The sequence below is a fragment of the Chaetodon auriga genome, chromosome 24, assembly GCF_051107435.1.
Source record: "Chaetodon auriga isolate fChaAug3 chromosome 24, fChaAug3.hap1, whole genome shotgun sequence".
NCBI lineage: Eukaryota > Metazoa > Chordata > Actinopteri > Chaetodontiformes > Chaetodontidae > Chaetodon > Chaetodon auriga.
Window position 1 is genome coordinate 17,989,301 of NC_135097.1, and position 20,239 is coordinate 18,009,539.

General features: G+C 40.8%; 1 protein-coding gene across 1 annotated transcript in view; it reads right to left on the reverse strand.

The window, feature by feature from the left end:
• Window positions 1-495: 495 nt before the first annotated feature.
• ache (acetylcholinesterase (Yt blood group)) overlaps window positions 496-20,239 on the reverse strand; it is a 43,532-nt gene continuing 23,788 nt past the window's right edge. Inside the window, exons 2-9 of the mRNA XM_076724538.1 lie at window positions 15,767-16,284; window positions 14,534-14,757; window positions 14,164-14,424; window positions 13,678-13,900; window positions 12,917-13,162; window positions 11,003-11,195; window positions 8,980-9,158; window positions 496-6,083 (exon numbers count right to left, since the gene is read on the reverse strand). Of these exons, the coding sequence (XP_076580653.1) occupies window positions 5,962-6,083; window positions 8,980-9,158; window positions 11,003-11,195; window positions 12,917-13,162; window positions 13,678-13,900; window positions 14,164-14,424; window positions 14,534-14,757; window positions 15,767-16,196 (1,878 nt within the window). The 5' untranslated portion in view covers window positions 16,197-16,284 and the 3' untranslated portion in view covers window positions 496-5,961. The remainder of the gene's footprint in view (window positions 6,084-8,979; window positions 9,159-11,002; window positions 11,196-12,916; window positions 13,163-13,677; window positions 13,901-14,163; window positions 14,425-14,533; window positions 14,758-15,766; window positions 16,285-20,239) is intronic.

The following is a 20,239-nucleotide window of genomic DNA, read 5'->3' on the forward strand; positions in this document are numbered from 1 at the left end:
TACATGTCAAAGTGATACTGAGCACCAAATTGCTCAGTGGTCATTCAGACTAGAAAAGCACTATATAAATATAGTCCACTTAGCATTTAATGTAAAGTCAGATTCTATACTCCATTAGCTGTAGTCACAGGAATACAGAATATTTTGTAAATAAAATGGAAGTTAAAAGTCTCAAAAATTTCAGTTACTGTTGTATAAGTTGCACTTGATGTCATAGCTATTTGTTTTTATCTTAATAAAATGGCCGTTTCAATGATCACAATTCAGTGATAAACACGTATAATAGCGTGATGCTCTCATAAACTGGATGTGTGTCATATCACCATAATTTGCAGTTTCATTTTACATACTACATGAGAGTTTGAACCAAAAATTGGACCTTCTAGCCTTGATTCATATGGTAAAAATCTTAAATCATGAACATCTGAGTTTTTGTACCCTGTCTAAATCATACAGCTGACAGTGCATGCTGAGAGTCAATAAAAGCTCGAGACGGACAGAAGCAGCAGGATGTCTTTATTTCTGTTGCTATAGCTTAACCAATTCAGCATTCATGATACACAGAGACATACTGGATAGCTACAGAAGCCTTTAACACTTACAGTACTGGTGACTACAACAAACAATGATGGGGCAGAGGACTGAAACAAGTCAAACAAACAGAAAAATACAAGAAAAGAGATTTATGGCACTCATTTTTAGTTGATACTCAGAATAATATTGCTTTTAAAACACAACCTCTATCCATCATCATTGTTGTTTGATCACGTTATATTTTCACTGCATTTAAATATCAAATATATTCCTTTACTGATGTATTTACGTTATTGCTAACATCAAACATACCTAAGATAAGAGATATATTACTTTAATAATAGTTTTGTTCAAAAGTACAAATTTTACAGAAAATAACAGTCCAAGTTTGGTAGGGATGGAGTTGACTTCAGGACATGCATAAGGATTTAATAGGAGGGCAAGGGAAGGAGGTGGGGCTTAAGCGGGGTCTCCCATTAGATAAGAAGAACTGGAGCTGTCACTCACACAGCCAGTCACACATGCATTCTTCACTGGTATTTTAGACATCAGGTACAATCCTTTATTCATATTTAGTTTGTTTTAATGCTAGACTACACTACTCCAGTCCATAAATAACTTTACATGCCAAAGAGACGCTTTGCTGGGACAGGCGTGAGCCAGTCAGAGTGCTGATTCTATTCCCTCTCAGTGTTCACGTAAAAATGGCAAAGAGGATGACAGACAGGTAGACATTTCATTACACACCCACTCGTGCACACACACCCACTCGTGCGCGCGCACACACACACACACACACACACACACACACACACACACACACACACACACACACACAAAAACAACCCTCGCTGATATTAAAGGAGGCAGAGACAGACAAATGACACACACCTACACACTCAGGTGGAGTGAGAAGGCAGCCAAAGTCAGAAGTTCCATTCAGCAAATGATAATGTAAATTCTAAGAGAGCCCCCAGTCCTGAAAGATCAATTATGCATCTTTTAACTTGAATCCACCAGATGATAGCATGAGTGTATAAGTATTACTTCATTATTAAGTACATCTTTAGTGCATATAACATATGGATCTTGCTCTCACAAGTAAATAACTTTTGCACATAGTATATGGATTTTGTAACTTGTGAAGTAAGGTATCTTGTTCCCACAAAACAAAAACTTGCAGACTTTGGAACAAGCTAATAATGTATAAAGTACAACATATTGTTATCAGAAGTTAATAACTCATGCATTAAACATGGATCTTGTAAGAACAAAATAATAACGTGTCGAGACAATATATGGAACATGTGCACATAGACAGAAAATATGATCTTTCAGGACTGTCAGAGCTCTGTAGTATCAAAATCAGTGTCAAGTATCAGTAATGGATGGCTAAGGCTAGATGGGGGTCAAGTTTAAACGTTTTGTTCAACTTTTGGCACAATTTACATTTTCCCCTGCATTTTTCTGCAGTTTTGTATTTGCAAATATGAGTGAATGCTGTTAATAATGTGAATAAAAGTATTTACTGTGAGCCTTACAGTTAAAATAAAAATGTTAAAGAGCCTGTCTATATAAATACAAGACCAGTCTTTGTGTGCAAAAGACGGAACCTTTAGCCAATTGGTTTTTGGGGTTAAAAATAAAACTTGTATATTGGTTTGTTCTGTTGTCAAATCCTGGATGGGGCCCCGTAAAATCCAGGTTTGGCCCTGAAACCCAAATTTGATCAGGATATTATAGTTTATTATTAAATCAGCAGCTAATGACTGGTAATTTCTGTAATTTTGAGAATGAGGTTTTACAACTTTTTATTACATTTTAATAATTTGTCACATAATCAGTGGCACATGTAAGCTTTTACTCACATACAAGGTTTTTCTACGGAGTTATGTAATGATGTATTTCTCTGACTGTCTTTTCATCTCTCCATCACATCTCCTCTTCTTTCTGCTTCATCCATCTCCCCTCTATCTCCCCATCCCCTGTCCCTTTCTCCTTTCTTCATCTCTTTACCTTTCCACCTCTATTTTCTATCCATCCATCCATTGTGTCCTTTTGGCTGGCAGGCCAGAGGCTGAGCCAGCGCTCTGTCACATTATCCTGCCGCTGAGTGAATTACTCTGCCTCCATTAAACTAACGAGAAAGCAGGAGGATAGAGAGATGGGGTAGGGGGCAGGGATGGAGAGCACAAGGGGGAGGGAGCGGAAGGGAAAGAGTGATGCAACTGAGAGATGTATGAGGAAGGAAAGAGATGAGAGAGATGATGAAGAGGAGAGAAGTTAGATGAGGTGGAAGGACAAAGAGAAATGAGGGGTAGTGGAAAAAAAAGTAAGTCTGAAACAAGAGTGAGAGGAAGGAAGGAAGGAAGGAAGGAAGGAAGGAAAGAGCGAAGGATTAAAGGAAGAGCAGAGGAAAGACAGAAGAGTGGGTGGAGGTTGATTAGAGATGAAGATGAAGATGACAGCCGGAGTGGAGAAAAGGATTAAGGAAGAGAACGACCGGGAGGTGGAAAGCTGGGTGAGGAGCCGGACTACAGGGCCATGATAGAGAGAAATGAACAGATGCAGGAGGAGAAGAGGAGGTCAGAGGAGATGGAGGAGGAATGGAAGATGGGAGGATATGTTAGAGATGGGGGAAGAACAGGAGAGGGTTGGGCAGTTGGTGGAAACTAGAATGAAGAAAAAGAAATTGAGAGGGGAGATGTGAGTTGGAATAAAAGGGATGATGGAAGGATAAGAGGAGAAAAAACTGAAAAGAAAAATGACAGAACAGAGAGAGATAAAACAGTGAAGACTGGAATGAACAGAGGGAGGTGTGTCACAAAAATGTTAATGACATACATCACAGCTGCACAAGACACTGAGTGGATGACACACATAGCTAAGACAATACGCACACATAATTCAGTGCAGTTGTTGAGTCCAAGATTTAAGGAGGACTGAGGTCATGGATCCAATTATTGAATTATTCTGTTAACTCTTCAGTTAACTTATACTGTGAAACACAGATGTCTAAATGCTGTTTACTGTAACAGACCTGTGTACACTGAATAATAATAATACAATTCTGGTGATGAAATACTGAAGCTGACCTAAAAACAGTCATATTTAAATATAGTGAAAAAAGCGCTGTATTTTTAGACTGTATGTAAAATCCTCATATAAGAATGTAAGTTCCTTCCAGGTTGCTAAATCACCAAAATTCCCAGAAAAAAATCAGATGACATGACCTCAGTGACCTCAATGTTAGCTACCGCTGTGCTCCTGCTTCTTACATCTCATCAAAAGCTTCGGATTGAGACACACAAACAAACACATGAAAATACACAGACATAGGCATTATACTGTATTTAAAGAATTACCTTGATTATGTTGACATTTTCTGTTGTACTAGAAAAGCCAACAAGGCTTTTTGAAGGTTGAATAAGTTGCTAGAACTGCAGGTATCCCTTTAGCCACTTTGCCATGACCCTCATTCCTCCCTCTAGCAACTGATTCACTCTCACTGCAATGTAAGAATTTGTCAAAATGTAATAATATATAATATATACTACTATATAGTATAGTATGTTATTGTAGCACAAAGGTGGATATTATTACATTATAATGGGTGTATTCAAATGGAATTGGAATTGGAAATGTGAGGTACTTCACTGTACTACACCGTGGTAAGACATTTTTCAAATCCTACATACAGTGGCTTTTAAGTGAAACTATGTAACTTTTGAAAAAAGAAACAACATAATTATCCTCTTACAAATGAGGAGTTGTATTTAAGCAGTAAACCACACCTTTGCTCAATGCAACACACTCAGCTGTTTAGTTGCTACAATTTTACTTGGTTGTAGTAAATGTTAGCAGATTTAAGGTTAGAGCCGCACCGATCAGTCAGTGCTGATTAGTTGATTGAATGAAAATTCATTGGCAACTATTTTGATAATCGATGAATCGTCAATGTCTCTTTTCAAGCAAAAATGCCAAAACTTGATGATTCAATGTTCTCAAATATTAGAATTTGCTACTAAATAAATTGAATATTGTGTGGTTTTGGACTAATTATGGGACATCTGCTGACACCACCTTGTACTCATATGCACTTGTATGTTTTATAGACCAAATATTAATCAATAAATCAAGAAAAATGTTCGATTAACAATAATTGACATAATGGTTAGTAGCAGTATTACATAAAAAAGACATTGTTTTTATATAATCGACAGCACTGAGTAGGTCACCGACTTTATGACACTTCTCAGTTGTACTACATTAAACTTTAAACAGTTACCTTTATCCCATAGTATCATTTGTGGCCAATGTGGCTGCTCTTCAGCAAATTACACAGCCTCCCTCACTCGTGGGTGGGGGCTGTTTCTGTCCTCATTTTACCTCCTCCATCTTTTCCTCTGCAATATTTCACAATCTTTTTCAAACTCGTTCAATCAGTTTCTCTTCACATTTGTGATTCATTTGCATGGATATTTTTTTTCATCACATTTTGACATTTTTTTACAGTATCAGTAGATATTTTCAGTTCCAACTGTCAAGCTGATTTAAAGTTTTGAAATGGCATGTAAATTATGCACCAATCAGCTGAACTGAATGTCATGCACCATCTATAGTACAAGTAGAAGGATCTAACTTACAAATGTACGTCACATCAAACTAGCACAAAGTAGTTTTCCTAGTACAGAGGACAAATTAGAGAAACCAATGTTTCCATGGAACCTTTTCACACAAAAACACTGGGATGTAACCCAACTGACTTTGGGTGTTAGAAACACATCGTTAAACAGGACACGACGGGTAATCACAATAGTGGTCATAATAGTAGAAATGAACAAGAATGAGAATAAAAGGCTTCATAAGAAATGTGAGACAGAAATAACCTGTGCTGTTAAGTCCAAAAAACAAACCCTGATATGTTGGAAAGAAGGAGTCCTCAGAAAACAAAATGGAGTTAATGAGATCAACACAAAAACAAGTGAGTCAACAGTAAACCAACAGTGGTAGTGGTGTAGTGTTATGGGCCTGTCAAGATTTGAGTTAAACAGGGGGCTTTCAAGCCATTCACACGCACACGTGCACACACTGTGCACACACCACACACGCGCACACACACACACACACGAGGTAATGACGAATCTTTGACATGTCTAATATACTCCATACTGATGACAAGTTCCCTCCATAGCCCTGTATTTCCTCAGAGACACACACAAATTCAGAAAAACAACACATAAATAAATAGTATAAATAATATAAATAAAGATCAACAGTGCCTGATGTGTGTGTAGTGAAACAGAAGACATAAAAAAAAGTTGAATGAAGATAGACTTCACTGAGGGGCTATGGAGGAAAATGGCCATAGCTTCTTCTCTCGGCCTCCCCCCTTCCCATCATTCTCTCATCTCTCTGCTGAGGCTTTCAGAGGTCAGTGCAGCGCTCCTGCTTGCTGTAGTGGTCAAACTGGCTCTTCCAGTGCATCATGTAGGAGGACCAGCGGTGGAACTCCACCTTCCACTGACGCTCTGCCTCATCTATGTTGTCTGAAAGAAGAAACACACAGACTTAGTAACAGTAGACAGAAAGTGTTCGTTAGCGGTGAAGCTTTTATGGCATACTGAAGTTGCACTTATACTGTCCTGTTGTTCATGCTACAACAACAGGCAGTCATTTCCGTTTTTACTGGCTGCCAACCTCAAGTGGGTGGGTCTTTCTGAGGGCAGACACCACAGACGAGAGACATGAATGCATACGAGTGCAGACAATGAGTGATAAACCTCATTGCTTAAGTATTTTACTTACTCTTTATCCTACTTCAGGGTGCAAAGCAGTATACAGTCTCCTGTTCTTTTCCTTGTTTTTGGTCTTTTGCTTTTTTGGACTTCTGTCTACTTGACACTCTGTGAATCATGAACATGTTATGTAAGCTTGCTTCACAGACATGGCTGAATGGGAATATACCTTACAGCCTCCTTGAGCTAGCCGGCTTGATGCTACTATGGGTGGGTGGCAAACAGAGGTAAGAAGAGAGGAGGAGGCCTAGCTGTCTTTGTTAACTCTAAGCGGTGTAATACTGGACATGGACATCCCCTGATACTGAAATGATGGCGGTACGATTCAGACTTTACGATCCACCATGGGAGTTATTGCACAACATCCTTGTCCTTGTTTGCATTCAACCATCTGCTGTGGTGGCGAGGGCCACAGCAAGCCAGAGTGGATGACGTGATAAACAACACTGAGGCACACCAAGGAGCTGTACTGGTGCCATTTCTCTTCACACACCTCAGACTTTTGCTTCAAGTCAGGTTCCTGCCACCTCCAAAAGTTTTCCTACAACTCCTCTATGGTTGCATGCAGCTTTATCACATGGTTGAACAACAGTCACCTGAAGCTCAATATTATGGGAGCAAATTTTGCTTCCTTACAATATCAGCAAGACCAAAGAGCTGGTGGTGGAGCACTGGAGGAAGAGGAGGCCCCACGTCTCCATCATCCATGGAGAGAAAGTGGAGAGGGTGGACTCATACAAGTGCCTTGAAGTCCACATCAACAATAAATTAGACTGGTCTCATGACACACCATTGTCAGGAAGGGCCAGAACAGACTGTTCTTCCCAAAGAGCCTCAGATTCTTCAGTGTGTGCAACAGGCTTCTGAAGATCTTCTATCGGTCTGCACTAGCCAGCGAGCTGTTCTTTGCTGTAGTGTGCTGATGAGGTGGCATCAGGGCTAGTGAGGCCAGCAGACTTAATAAGCTGGTAAGGAAGGCCAGATGTGGTCAGAAATGGACAGTCGGGAGTCTGTGGCAGAGAGGAGGATGAAGGACAAGATCAAAGTGATCCTGAATAACCCCTTCTCACCCTCTCTACGACGAGCTGTAGCAGATGGGCAGCTCATTCATCTGCTTGATTGCCTCACTCAGATGTAAAATAGAATACTTCAGGTGCTCGTTTGTGCCCACTGCCATCAGGCTGTACAACCGCAGTGGAAACCACAGACTATCAAAACCACTTCTAACTGCCAGCTTTGACCCCACAGTGTCTGACGCACTTGGGACATCAATAATACTTTCTCTTGGCGGAAAGTTAGTCAAGCTCACCAGGGTTTCAGGTGAGGTGATTATATGTGGTTAGTTTGTAGTAACTGATACAGCCAGAAGGCTTAACGGTAATGAAATCACCTAGACCTAAAACAAATCATGTTACTAGTATTACCTATCCTAATATCCTCCTTTAAATGCAATCTTAAAACATATCTGTTCTCACAAGCTTTTAATTAGCTTTCTATGTTTGTTTGTTTGTTTGTTTTAAGACATTATCTCTGCTTTAATATGCATTTAAATGTATTACCATGCTGCTTTTATCATGAGGTACATTGAGTTTATGCTTGCCATATGAAATGTGCTATTCAAATAAAACTGACTTTGACTTTGACTACCTGTACAATGACACATGCATGTATTACCTTAGATTTAGACAGGATTATATTAGAGACAGACCTTTATTCCTAATTTTCCATTTCACAAGTATATATTATCAGATGTTAGTCAGAGGTAACCCCATTTTAATTTGCTGTTAAAGCAAACTAAACATTCCTGGTATGCCCAACTGTTGTCCTCATAAATTCAAGGTAATGTGTATTTCCAAAAGCATTGTGTCACACTCACCACTCTACTTATGTCCCTTTTGTTTCTCAAACATAAATGTTGTTTTCATTTGCTGTTCATTTAAGCTACTGTCAAAATGTCAAAATAAAAATATGTTGCACTTTATCCAATAAAGGTCTAGAGCTACTTTTCCTTTAATTAGAGTGGTCTCTGAGGTTGTTTCCAGTTTCCTTTGATCAGTCTTGTGAGTATATACAAAATTACCACTATCTGTTTTAAAGCAATGTTTGGAAACACAGTGAATACACTCTGTATCTACTTTCAGTGGATATAAGGAAACAACTTATGACACCACCCTGACAAAGACAAGATAGTCAAAAATGTTTGGTGACTAAATCATGGTGTAATGGAGAGGAGCTGTTCAACAGCTGTGTCTGTACTTTGTTGTATGTGTGTTCTCAAAGTTACAAAAAGGCTTTTAATGTGAAACAACTGTAGGATATGTTAAGGTTCTTGGATATTAGCTCAACATCATGAAGGAAGACAGCGATATGTGCAAATGCACATTCTGCTATTTTTACAAATAAAATGTCCCACTCAGTATACATCTTGGTCATATATATTATGTAAATGAGGGATTCTATCAAAATGATTTGTTTATGTTGAAACTGAATATTAGTTGACCCCGTCAGACCTATGGTGTTGTGTGAAGTGCAATGTTGCTTTCTGGTATGACTGTGCAGTAAGTTTAACTTAGGGCAAAGACTAGTGAACGACTAGTATTCAAATTGCATTTGTTGAGTCGAAGCAGTGTTGAGAAGTAGTGTTTACCAGTGATGTTGAGGAGGCGTGGCAAGAAGCGGTTCCAGAAAGCACACATCTGGTTCCTCAGACCTTTGTGGATCCTCAGTGTTTCAGTATTGAGTCCAACATGTTTCTGCTCACTGATAGTGAACAGAGGCCATCGCTTCTTACTTTCAACCAGTCCATCATGGTTGACATTAGGATTTCTGAAAGGGGTGAGAATAAAGGGAATGAGCCTTTATTGGACAGAACAACTGGAGAGAGAGTGTGCAAGTGTGAGATAGAGAGAGAGAGAGAAGATGGAATAAAAATTGCTTTTAAGTTTCTTAGGTCTAGGCTAGGCCAAGTGATCAGATCTGATTTGAGTGTCCAGACATCACCAACCTATCTACATGGGTTGCTATGGTAACAGCTTTCCAACATGGAAACATGACAAATGGAGATCCATCACCTCACCCGACAAACAATCCCGCCCTCTCTCTCTCTCTCTCTCTCTCTCTCTCTCTCTCACACACATTCTCTTACATTTGACTAAAGTCTTTATTTTCTTAATGATTTTGTAAATCATTCGTTGAAATTAGGTAGTAGTTACTGAGAATTTAGGAGGGACTTCACATTCACTCAAGAGGTGTGTTCACAGGCAGTCTTATGGATGTCTGGACAGACATTTTTATTTTTGCGTGAACAAGGCACAAGATCTTATCAGTGCAGTGACTGCACAGAAATAGTAGCAATTTTGTGGATCTTCCAGCTATACTCACATTACAATCTTAGTTGGACTTCACTAGAAAGAAAGTTACAAGCAAATACTGTATGTGAGCCATGTTTGCATATTTCACATTCATTTATTACAGTAATGTTCAAATTTGTAGGACAGAACCATTATTTGATATGCACAAAATGTTTAGGAAAAACTAGTTGGTTTTAACTACTGAGAAGCATGCATTTGCTAAATTACATGATCTAAATCATTTCATCACAAAAGATGAGACGATGTCAGGACCTGTCTGATTGGTCTCAGCAGATGACTGACTGAATGGTGAGGTTTACCCCTCATAGATTAACTTTGCCTCTTTAATATCTACCTGTTAAGGTAGTTAGGGACCTCCAGCTGGGAGGAGACCCCAGGACAGAACCAGAATAATAACAGCCTACGGTGATGCAATGGGCTTTGTGAGACTGTACATGGTGGTGCTTTGTGCTAAATGCTAGTGCGAGCATGCTAACATGTCCACAATGACAATGTTAACACACTGATGTTTAGCAGGCATATGTGTTTCCCAGAAGTACCTGCACTTGACTTGGAAAAATCACGTGGATTACCTGACTTGGGATGGAGCTGTAACTTCTGGTCAGGTCTGTAAGTGACTGTTACGTGCAGCAGCCTGCTCTCTCGCTCTCTCTCTCTCCCTGTCAGGTTTGTCTCCCTCCTCCCTCTGTCTGCTGCGCACCTGAGTGCAATCGGCACTCAGGTAGAGAGAGGAGGAGGAGATAAGAGTGTAGGGACGCAGGCGGCACATGGCACAGACACCAGCACAGGTGGTGAGGAGTTTTCTTTCCTTCCCTCTTGTTTTTCCTTTCCCCAAGCAGGTTTTTCCCCCATGCTTGTTTAGGTGCTAGGGTTTTGTTGTTTTAATTTGTTGTGTTAGTTTGGGCAGGAGATTGCCGGTAGTTACTTTATTCGTCTCCTTGTTTATTTCAGGTTTAGTTTGGCTTTAGGTAGTTTGGGGAGAGACGATCGGAGCGACGGCCCACTGCGTGGTTGGTCCGGCATCTTCCCTCCTTTCGCTCTTTTCGGCCGGGGTCTCCAGCCCCTTTTGTTTCTCCTTAGTTCGTTTGTGTGTTTGATTAATACTTTGGGTTTAAAAATAAAGCATGTGGGTAACCTATTACTTTTTTGGTGTGGCTCCTCCTGTGGAGGCCGTAACAGTGACCATCTCACCTATTCTGTAACGAAGCAGCTTAATCAAGAAGGTCTGTTCTCTCTGCTGCTCATTATAGTTAATAATTACATAACAGATCTATTGTTTTACTGTCTGCAATGCCTCACCCAGTGCGTGCAAAGTTGGCCCAGTATCTCATCATGCGTCGGCTCAGTTTCTCCTCCTCTGAGGTGTAGTTGAGTCTCTTCTCCAGCGGCAGGCCGAAGACAAACTCGATCTCATATCCGTGGATCACACCCATCCACTCTGGCCAGGCCAGGTTTGATGCTCGGTGGTCGAATAGGTAGAGATAGACACCTCCTTGAGAAGCAGCAGAAGAAAAGCACGAGTGGTTATTATTTGTATACAGCACCACTCTCTGTAGATGCTGGTGAAATGTTTGGTTTGGTGGATAAGACACTAATCGTGTGTGTTGCAGTCATCAAGAAATTACTGCAAAATACCGTATACTGAGTAATTTCCTGATGCCTTATACTGTATAAATTTATATTTTTCTTAAGAGCCTGAGCAAGTTTCACACTGAACTGAGTGTTTAATAGAATAAAATGGAAAAAGGCAGTCATAACCCAAGGAAAAAACTGTAATGAGGAAAGTCATGATGAAAGTGGTTTTGACTATTTTATTTTTTGGCCCCCAGTCCTCAACCGAGGCCTTGCCAAAACTGCGTATATTCCGATATATTTCAATGATATACTGCAGATAAAGAGTATGGAACGTACAAGCTCTATATGGAAAGTGTCCCGAGACAACTTCTGTTGTGATTTGGCACTATATAAATAAAACTGAATTGAATTGAATTTTTATTTTTCTTATATTAGAACTGTACAGTGTACAGCTGTAAAGTCATGAAGCACGATGTTTGTGCAGAGTTCGTTTTCACATTCATCTGCTGAAGGACATTAAGTTTGTTTGTGCTCACCTTAAATCTGAGTTTGAGACATGTATGTATAAGCAGGATTTTGTGACATCACAACTTTAAAGCTGCAGTAGGTAACTTGTATAAAAGTAATTTGTTGTCATATTTGCTAAAACTGTCCCTATGCCCAGACAGCAGTACATGAAACATGTAGTCTGTGGCTCCATTGGTCCCACCTACTGCTCCTACTGCGATTTGCAAGAATCCACAGCACCCAACACAAAACAACCAATCAGAGCCAGAGGAGCGTCTGACAGAGTGTCTGACATCTGTCAATCACTACTCACACATGCTGTGAACCGCCCCCTCCCTCCGCTCATGCTGCCGGCTGCTGCTCAAACAGCTCTGTGAGGTGTCAGGAGGCTAGTGAAAGCCATGGTGGAGCAACAGCCACCCGCAAAGGAGAGACTGCTCATACTGCCGCTGCCAACAACAGCATATATGGCTAAGATAACAAATAACCATAAAGCTAATACGGTGATTGTTGCAGTAACACTCAGCAGCGCATACGTTAGCGGCTGTGATGTAACGGCTGGGCAGAGTTAGCTTGTTTCTGATGCTAAGGCTAACGTTACTGGTTGTCACGGCAGCCGTGCAGATGCCGCAGGGAGGAGGGGCTTGGAGGCAGGGCATGAGTGCAGCAGAGAGGGAGGGGGAGTGATGTGAACTTGCGTTGGTTAAAATTTTCAGGCTAAGTCTGCTCTCTTCTCGATCTTACCTACTGCAGCTTTAACCATTTGGTTCCTAGCTAAATAGCACTGAGAAAACATAACCTCCATTACAGTATTTCTGTCATTACACTACTATTATTGTTGTTCAGTCATTCAATTCAGAAGAAACAAACACATATAACCCATGAGAGAGTTGAAATTATTTTGAGAATCGAATGAAAAGTAACTAAATAAATAAAATGAGAAATCATATTTTTCTAAATTTTGATTTGGATTTTTTGTGAGGGCCAAGATGGGGCTGATACAGAAGCACAGCTGATGCATCATCCAGAGCACAGCACAACTTAAACTTTCCCAAAAGTAGCTTTGAGGCACAATTTCTCCTCTCCATAATAACACACTCCTCTACTAGTGACAACTGTGTGTAATCTTACCTTGTGAATTTCCTCCACTGTTCACCACCCCAGTGCTGGCTCCTCCCATGTTAGCCTTGAGGGAGTTGTACTGGGCGTAAGAGCGAGCAAAATGAGCCAGTGGGCATATAACATTATGGTCGCCGACAATATCGTCCAAGGCGTCGCGGTTCTTCACCCCATTATTTTCATCCATCCAGTCAGTGTACTGCAGCACCACTGCCTCCAGGCCAATATCGTTAGCATGTGGTACACTCATCTTGACACCTGGAAAAGTTAGGTTTTTAGGCGCAATTTTAAATGTTATAGTTAGAAGATACAATCAGGGATGCAATTGTTTTGGTTGAATGTGATAGTGTTGATTTCTATAATTCTCTCTGATTTGTCACATGGACAGAATGATTATGGAGAACTGTCAGTTTCTGCAGTTATATAAACTGTTGAAACTACTGGTTCACTTTCATTTTTGCAATGGTGTTTCATGTAATGTCAGCCACGTCTATTCAAATCTAACCATATTAATTACTAAGTGAAAAAAACACACAAATGTAATTTTGACAACACTAATATCACTGTATAATGTCAGAACTGCATACACAATGGACCATTAAATCTAAACCACCTTTCAGCATCAATTGTGCTGCTTTTCATGACTGCAGGATCAATCTATTGTCCATTCTAAATGAGCTTCTACTTCAACCTCGAATTTCAGCTGAACAGAATTTTGGGCTATTTTTTGTGTCTATATCCGTTCCTTCCAGCTGAGATGAGCTGAGCTTCACCTTCTAAGAAGTCTTCTCGGGCAATGAGGCTCTCATTGTCCTTGCTGAAGCCTGGTGCTCCGTACAGCAGGAAGTACGTGCCTTCGTCCTGGTTGACCCCAAGCAGGATCTGAGTGTCTTTAAAGTTGCCAGAGTTGAGCATTGCCTCTGGAGTGTCAGGCACAACCTCACCATCCACAATAGGGACAAATGAAAATCGGAAGAGGGCTGACCATGGCAGGACCTGCTCAGATAGGATCACAAGCTCAATTGTACTGCTGAGTTTGAGTGACTGTGAAATGGCTGCGACATGCAAATACATAACAGAGCAAATGTCACATGGATAAAACTCATAAAACCACTGATGATGGATAACAGGGTCTGTAAAAAACTAAAACATTCTAAGAAAATTGTTCCAACTGGATTGCCTTCTGACACTTCCTGCGTGTTACGGACTAAAAGAGAATAAAATGAACGCAGATTGTTTACTGGCTTAGTCTGCATTACCTGCCACTCCTGGTCGATGAGCTCCTGTGGAGTTTTACTGCGCAGACAGTCCACGAGCTCTGTGTCATTGCCTCCGTTGCAGCCAACCAGCTTGCCCAGCAGTGTAGCCCGTCTGCGGGCCTCAGCAGGGCTGACTGAGGCCCAGGGACAGTTGGGGACCCCGCTCTGAAGGATAGCCCTGGTGAAGGTGGGCCAGCTCTCTGGAGACAAGAGGTGGAATCCTACTGAAGCACCACCAGCACTCTCACCAAAGATAGTCACCTGTTAAATGGGCAAAAAAAGAATAAATACAGAGATCAGGATCAAAATGAATTTACACATGATACTTTATACACAAACAGTACAATAGACAAAACAGTGGGAAACTAACCTGTTTGGGGTTTCCACCAAAGAGATGAATGTTGTCTTGTACCCACTGCAGTGCCATTCTCTGGTCCAGCAGACCCACATTGCCAGGAGCCTCAGAGGAGCCATGCAGAGCAAGAAAACCAAAGGCACCGAGCCGGTAGTTCATGGAAACCACAATTACTGTCTCACTGTGAGCTAGGTAACGGCCATCATACACGTCCAGAGAAGAGGAACCACTGTAGAATCCTGGAAAGATTAAAGTATAGTATCAACCCATTGTACCACAATCTCCCACAACAGATGGAAGCTTTGCTGTATAAAACAGCATGGCGGTTACAATTCAAGGATGCATATTTTGAATTATGATGGTTAACATCTAGAGTTATCCATTTATAAGGAAGCAGCTGAAAGGGTATCAGGCTGAGAGACACTGTCAAAGTCTGGATTGCATTTTCACTTTTTGCTATGGTAACTAAATAACCTGAAATTTGGCTAAATCTCACCAGTAGGTGCAAAATAAAATCGTTGGCCAAGATGATGCAGGTCTAATAAAATAGAAGCATGTATAATGAATGCATAAAATCAATCCTTGTGCTCCATATCAGCTCTTTTTATTATTTGTTCTTTATGCAAGTCACTGCTAATTGCCATGGCCAGTGGCTGGATTTCAGTGAAAAATAATAGAGGGTAGAGGTGGCAGCCTTGTCTAGTTCTGCACTGCAATGAGACTGTCATGATATAATTTTGGGTCAAAATCTAGAGTTCCAGCTATGTAAGGCACTGTGACTCCAGTCAATCCAATGCCTTCTCTGCATAAAGGGAAAATGACTACTTCTACAGGTACTGTACTTATGAGTGGACATGGTAGACACATTAAACACATGCCTTTTATTGAAAAAGAACTGGCTATCCTTTATGCCCCCTGCTGAGGTAGACACAACCTGGTCTGCTTATACATACACTGTGAATTAAAACAGATGATTACAGATCGTAAATTTACTTGTTTCTCAAATTTGAATAAAAAGTGGCAGCCCTGTTGGTACATGCCTACAACATTAACTTAATTTGCATAGTATGCAGTATTTGTGCATTTCTTCCCACCTACCGTCATTATTAGATGGATACTGCTAATGCTTTTAACAGTGGTTTTGTTTAGTTTGTTTGCTATGCACTGCTGACCCAATGTCCTCACTGGTAGAATGAGTCATAATCTATTTATATTTTGGCTCATTCATAATAAGTCGTGACCAAATACCTCCGCCGTAGATCCACACCATGACAGTGAGATTGTGTGGTCTGGGTGAGGAGGGCACCCACACATTGAGATACAGGCAGTCTTCACTCATCTCTCTGTTGGGGTTCCACATCTCACTTCCCGGGAAGCCGGGGAATGATGTGTCCACAAACTGGTAGCAGGCGTTGGGGTAGGCATTGGCCTCATACACCCCTGTCCATGGACGCTTGGGCTCAGCACGACGGAAACGCCGCTTCCCTACAGGTGCCTCAGCGAAGGGGATGCCCAAGAAAGCGGTGACATAGCTGCGGTCAGGCACTGGCATGCGGATACCACGAACTCGACCAGTACGTGTCTGAACGATGAGGTCTGCCTCGCTCTGGGAGGAGCAAGGGATGAGGAGAGACAGGAGGAGGATTGAGGAAAGTAGGAGAAGGATGGAGTTCTGCATGATGAGGCAAAGATGGTGTGGCTGGAGCAGTGGTTTTTATTCCCTCTTCAATGAGGGAAGACAGGGTCTGCTCTGCTTCCCCTGAGCTCTACACAGAGACAAGGAGAGAGAGAGAGAGAGAGAGAGAGAGAGAGAGAGAGAGAGAGAGAGAGAGAGAGTAAATGTTATTACAGTAAAAGAGAGTGATATAGAACAGACTGAAAGAGGGAGGGAGAAATCAGATGAGGAAAGAGATAAGAGAGCAGAGGTAGTACGACGTCTGGAAGTGTCATTGAGGTAGATTCAAAGATGTGTTGAGACAGGCAGGCAACCAAAATCCAAATTATACAGTATTTTCACATGTGTGGTATTGGTCACATATCTCAATTAAAATTTTCTTAATTCAAAATAAAAATCACACGTTTAAACTCTTAGTGTCATTAATAGGATTCATCCTCTTAGATACATGAATCAATCAAAGACTTGGGTAATGTATTTCTTCTGCACAAGTGGAGATTTACCTAACAGTGGTGTTAAAACAAGGTTCAAGAAGATCAACAAAAACATCCTCTGGAGTCCATGAAACCCTGCAGCAAATTTCATGTCTATCTGGCCATTAGTCAAGGTTTTTCCAGGATATTAGTTAGTGGAGGTGGTGAGCCTGCAGTTCAGCAATGACTTTTTCTTCCTTGCACATCGGAACCTAAATGTGCCTGATTGGCCTTTTTGATAACGTTTACAGTTTGGGCTGGGACAAGCTATGGTGCTTAGATTGCTAGAGGACTTCCAATGATACACTGAGCTCTTCTCTTCTACTCTCCCTCTCCATCATGTCCCATTCATGTCATGTCATGGATCATGGCTGTGCCTGGATTGTGGATCATGTATGTTCTGGCTCTTCGTGACTGCTAGCATCAATTTCTTAGTCCTATTTCTGTCATTATCATATACATATTATCATACATATACTATCACATATTAATATACACAAAGATGAATGGATTTTCCTTGCTGCTGTCACCAAGAGCTAACTCATGGGAGAATTGTTTGAATTGTTGGGTCTCTGTAAATTTAGGTATGGTCTAGTGCCATTTAACAACTTTTGATGTGATTTGGCTTTATATAAATAAATTGGGCCAATTGAATATGGCATTGAATGAGACATACGCTGATGAATCTTGACACATTATCAATGTAGTAAGTACGTGCGCTCTCTTTTAAACAACAGTTTTTTAATGAATGATATGATTTTAGATTATAAGTTAGACTGTCTTCTTTTAACGGTGACATGGCTTAGCACTGACGCACCTGTTGTTCTCACCAAGGCTTCCCTACCAAATTTTAATTTTAATTTTCTACTGCGTCAATCGCAAATAACACACTGACCTCTAATGGAGTGTCTTTTAACAGTTTCACATCATTTGAGCATCATGCCTTTGTTTTTAGCAGCCCTCCGATTCTCTGCATTACTGTATATAGACCACCCCATCACTCTAGCTCTTTTATCAGTGACTTACTGAACTTTCATCAATCATTCACACCTCTTATAACAGGATTTTAATAACTGGTGATTTTAATCTACATGTTGATGACACCTCAGATCCAATATCCAGAGAATTTTTAAACCTTTTAAATTGTCTAGATTTTGAGCAGTACGTCACACAGCCAACTCACAACAGAGAACACATCCTGGACCTGGTCATAACCCATGGCCTGTCCATTGGCGTGTCCTCTGTTTTCAACCTGTCTGACCACTACTGTGTGTTTTTTAACATCACCAGTTTTAACCAGTGGGAGGCCCCAGTGATAACAGTGAGGAGGCGCTACCTAACTTCTGAAGTGGCTGCAAATTTTATTGAGATTTTACAGAGCACTCCTGCTGAAATTTTACCTGCACCCTGTTATTTTATCGTTGATAATTTTAACAGCAGTCCACTCTTGACTCAGTAGCTCCACTTTTAACCAAAACAATAAAAAGAAAACCTACACCCCTGTGGAGAAACAACGATAAAATATATGAACTGAAAGGACTTTGCAGGAGTGCCAAGAGGAGATGGAGGAAATCAAAATTAACAGTCCACCTTGAGACTTTACGGCAACAGCTCAAAACCTACAATAACGCAGTTAAACAGGCAAGAATTTCTCATTTCTCACAACTCATCATGGACCATAAAAACAAAACCCTGTTCCTCTTCTCCACCCTTGATATTTTAACAAGCACAAATTTTAATAAAGCTTTTAGCATGCCATCAGATGCTCTTTGTGAGAAATTTGCAGACCACTTCAGAACAAAAATCAAGGACATCAGATCCAGCCTTGGTGAAGCCCTTCTGAAGAAAAGCACTCTAGACCCCAATGTTTTTAATAACTACCGACCTGTATCCGACTTTTTAAACAGAAACAACATTTTAGAGAGACATCAGTCTGGTTTTAGGATGAATCACAGTACCGATACAGCACTTTTAAAGATTCTAAACGACATCAGGTGGAACTTAGATGACAAGAAACTCACAGTCTTGGTTCTACTGGATCTAAGCGCCGCCTTTGATACAGTAGACCATCACATTTTATTAAATAGACTCAGACACCTGGTTGTCCTCTCTGGTACTGTTTTTAACTGGTTCCACTCTTATCTTACAGAGCGATGTTTTTATGTAAGTATGGATACTTGTTCCTCTGGAGCACATGAAATTAGGTGTGGGTTCCCAGAAGCTCAATTTTAGGTCCAATTCTTTTTAATCTTTACATGCTTCCTCTGGGGGACGTGATCAGAAGACACAGCATCAGTTTCCATAGCTACGCTGATGATACACAGCTGTACATTGCATATCAAATACATATCAAAAATATAAGAAAAATAGGCTTTTATCACCTTAAGAACATAGCCAGAGTCTGCCCGGTTCTCTCTCAGGCCAGCACAAAGGTGCTAATGCATGCTTTTATTTAATGTCGTTTAGATTACTGTAATGCCCTGCTCTCTGGTCTTCCCAAAAAGAGTATTTCAAACCTCCAATTACTTCAAAATTCAGCCGCTCGCGTGCTGACGAAGACCAGAGGGCGGGCCCACATTACACCCGTTTTACAGTCGCTGCATTGGCTCCCTGTCCGTTTCAGGGTCGATTTTAAGGTTCTTTGACTAGTTTTTAAATGTCTTAACGGCCTTGCGCCCACTTACTTATCTTACCTGCTTTTACCGTATCAACCCTCGCTGACCCTGAGGGCCTCCAGCACCAGCCTTTTATCCATACCAAAAGCCAGAACTAAACCCCACGGTGAAGCGGCATTTAGCCACTATGCTCCATACCTGTGGAACAGCCTGCCGGAGGGCCTCAGGATTTCAGAGACTGTTGATATTTTTAAAAGAAGGTTAAAGACACACCTTTTTAATCAGGCTTTTAACTGACCTTTAAATTCTCTTATGTTCTTATCATTTATCTTATGTTGATGCCTTTTATTTTGCTGTTTTATATTCTGTAGTATTTTATCCTATTTAATCTACTTTATTTATTATCTTATGTATTTTTCTTCCTTTAACTGTTTAATTTATTTTAGTTATCTTATATCATGCCTTTTACTTTTAACTGCAATGTTTCCTGTTTCCTCAGGGGGTTCATCCACACTGAGAGTTGTGTGTGGTACGATGCTGGGGGTGCAGACCAGACACAACAAGAAGCCTTGTGTGCCAAGACAATCCAGCTTGACGATGTGATGAAAACAGTAGTAAAAACTGTCAACATAATTCAAGCACAAGGGCTTCACCACAGAGAATTTTAAGCTTTCCTATTTGATGTCAATGCTTAATACGGGGATCTACTCTGATGACAGTCTGATGTGCACTGGTTAGTCGTGGCTCCGCGCTGCAGCAATTTTATTCCCTCAGTTCAGAAACTGACTAGTTTTTGAATGAGACAGACTGACCTCTTCATGAACTGAGAGACCCTCTATGGTTTGCAGACCTGGCATTTCTAGTTGATCTTACTGAACATCTTAACACACTGACCAAGAGCCTGCAAGGCAAAGACCAGCTTGTACCACAACTTCATGCACACATGAAAGCATTCTCT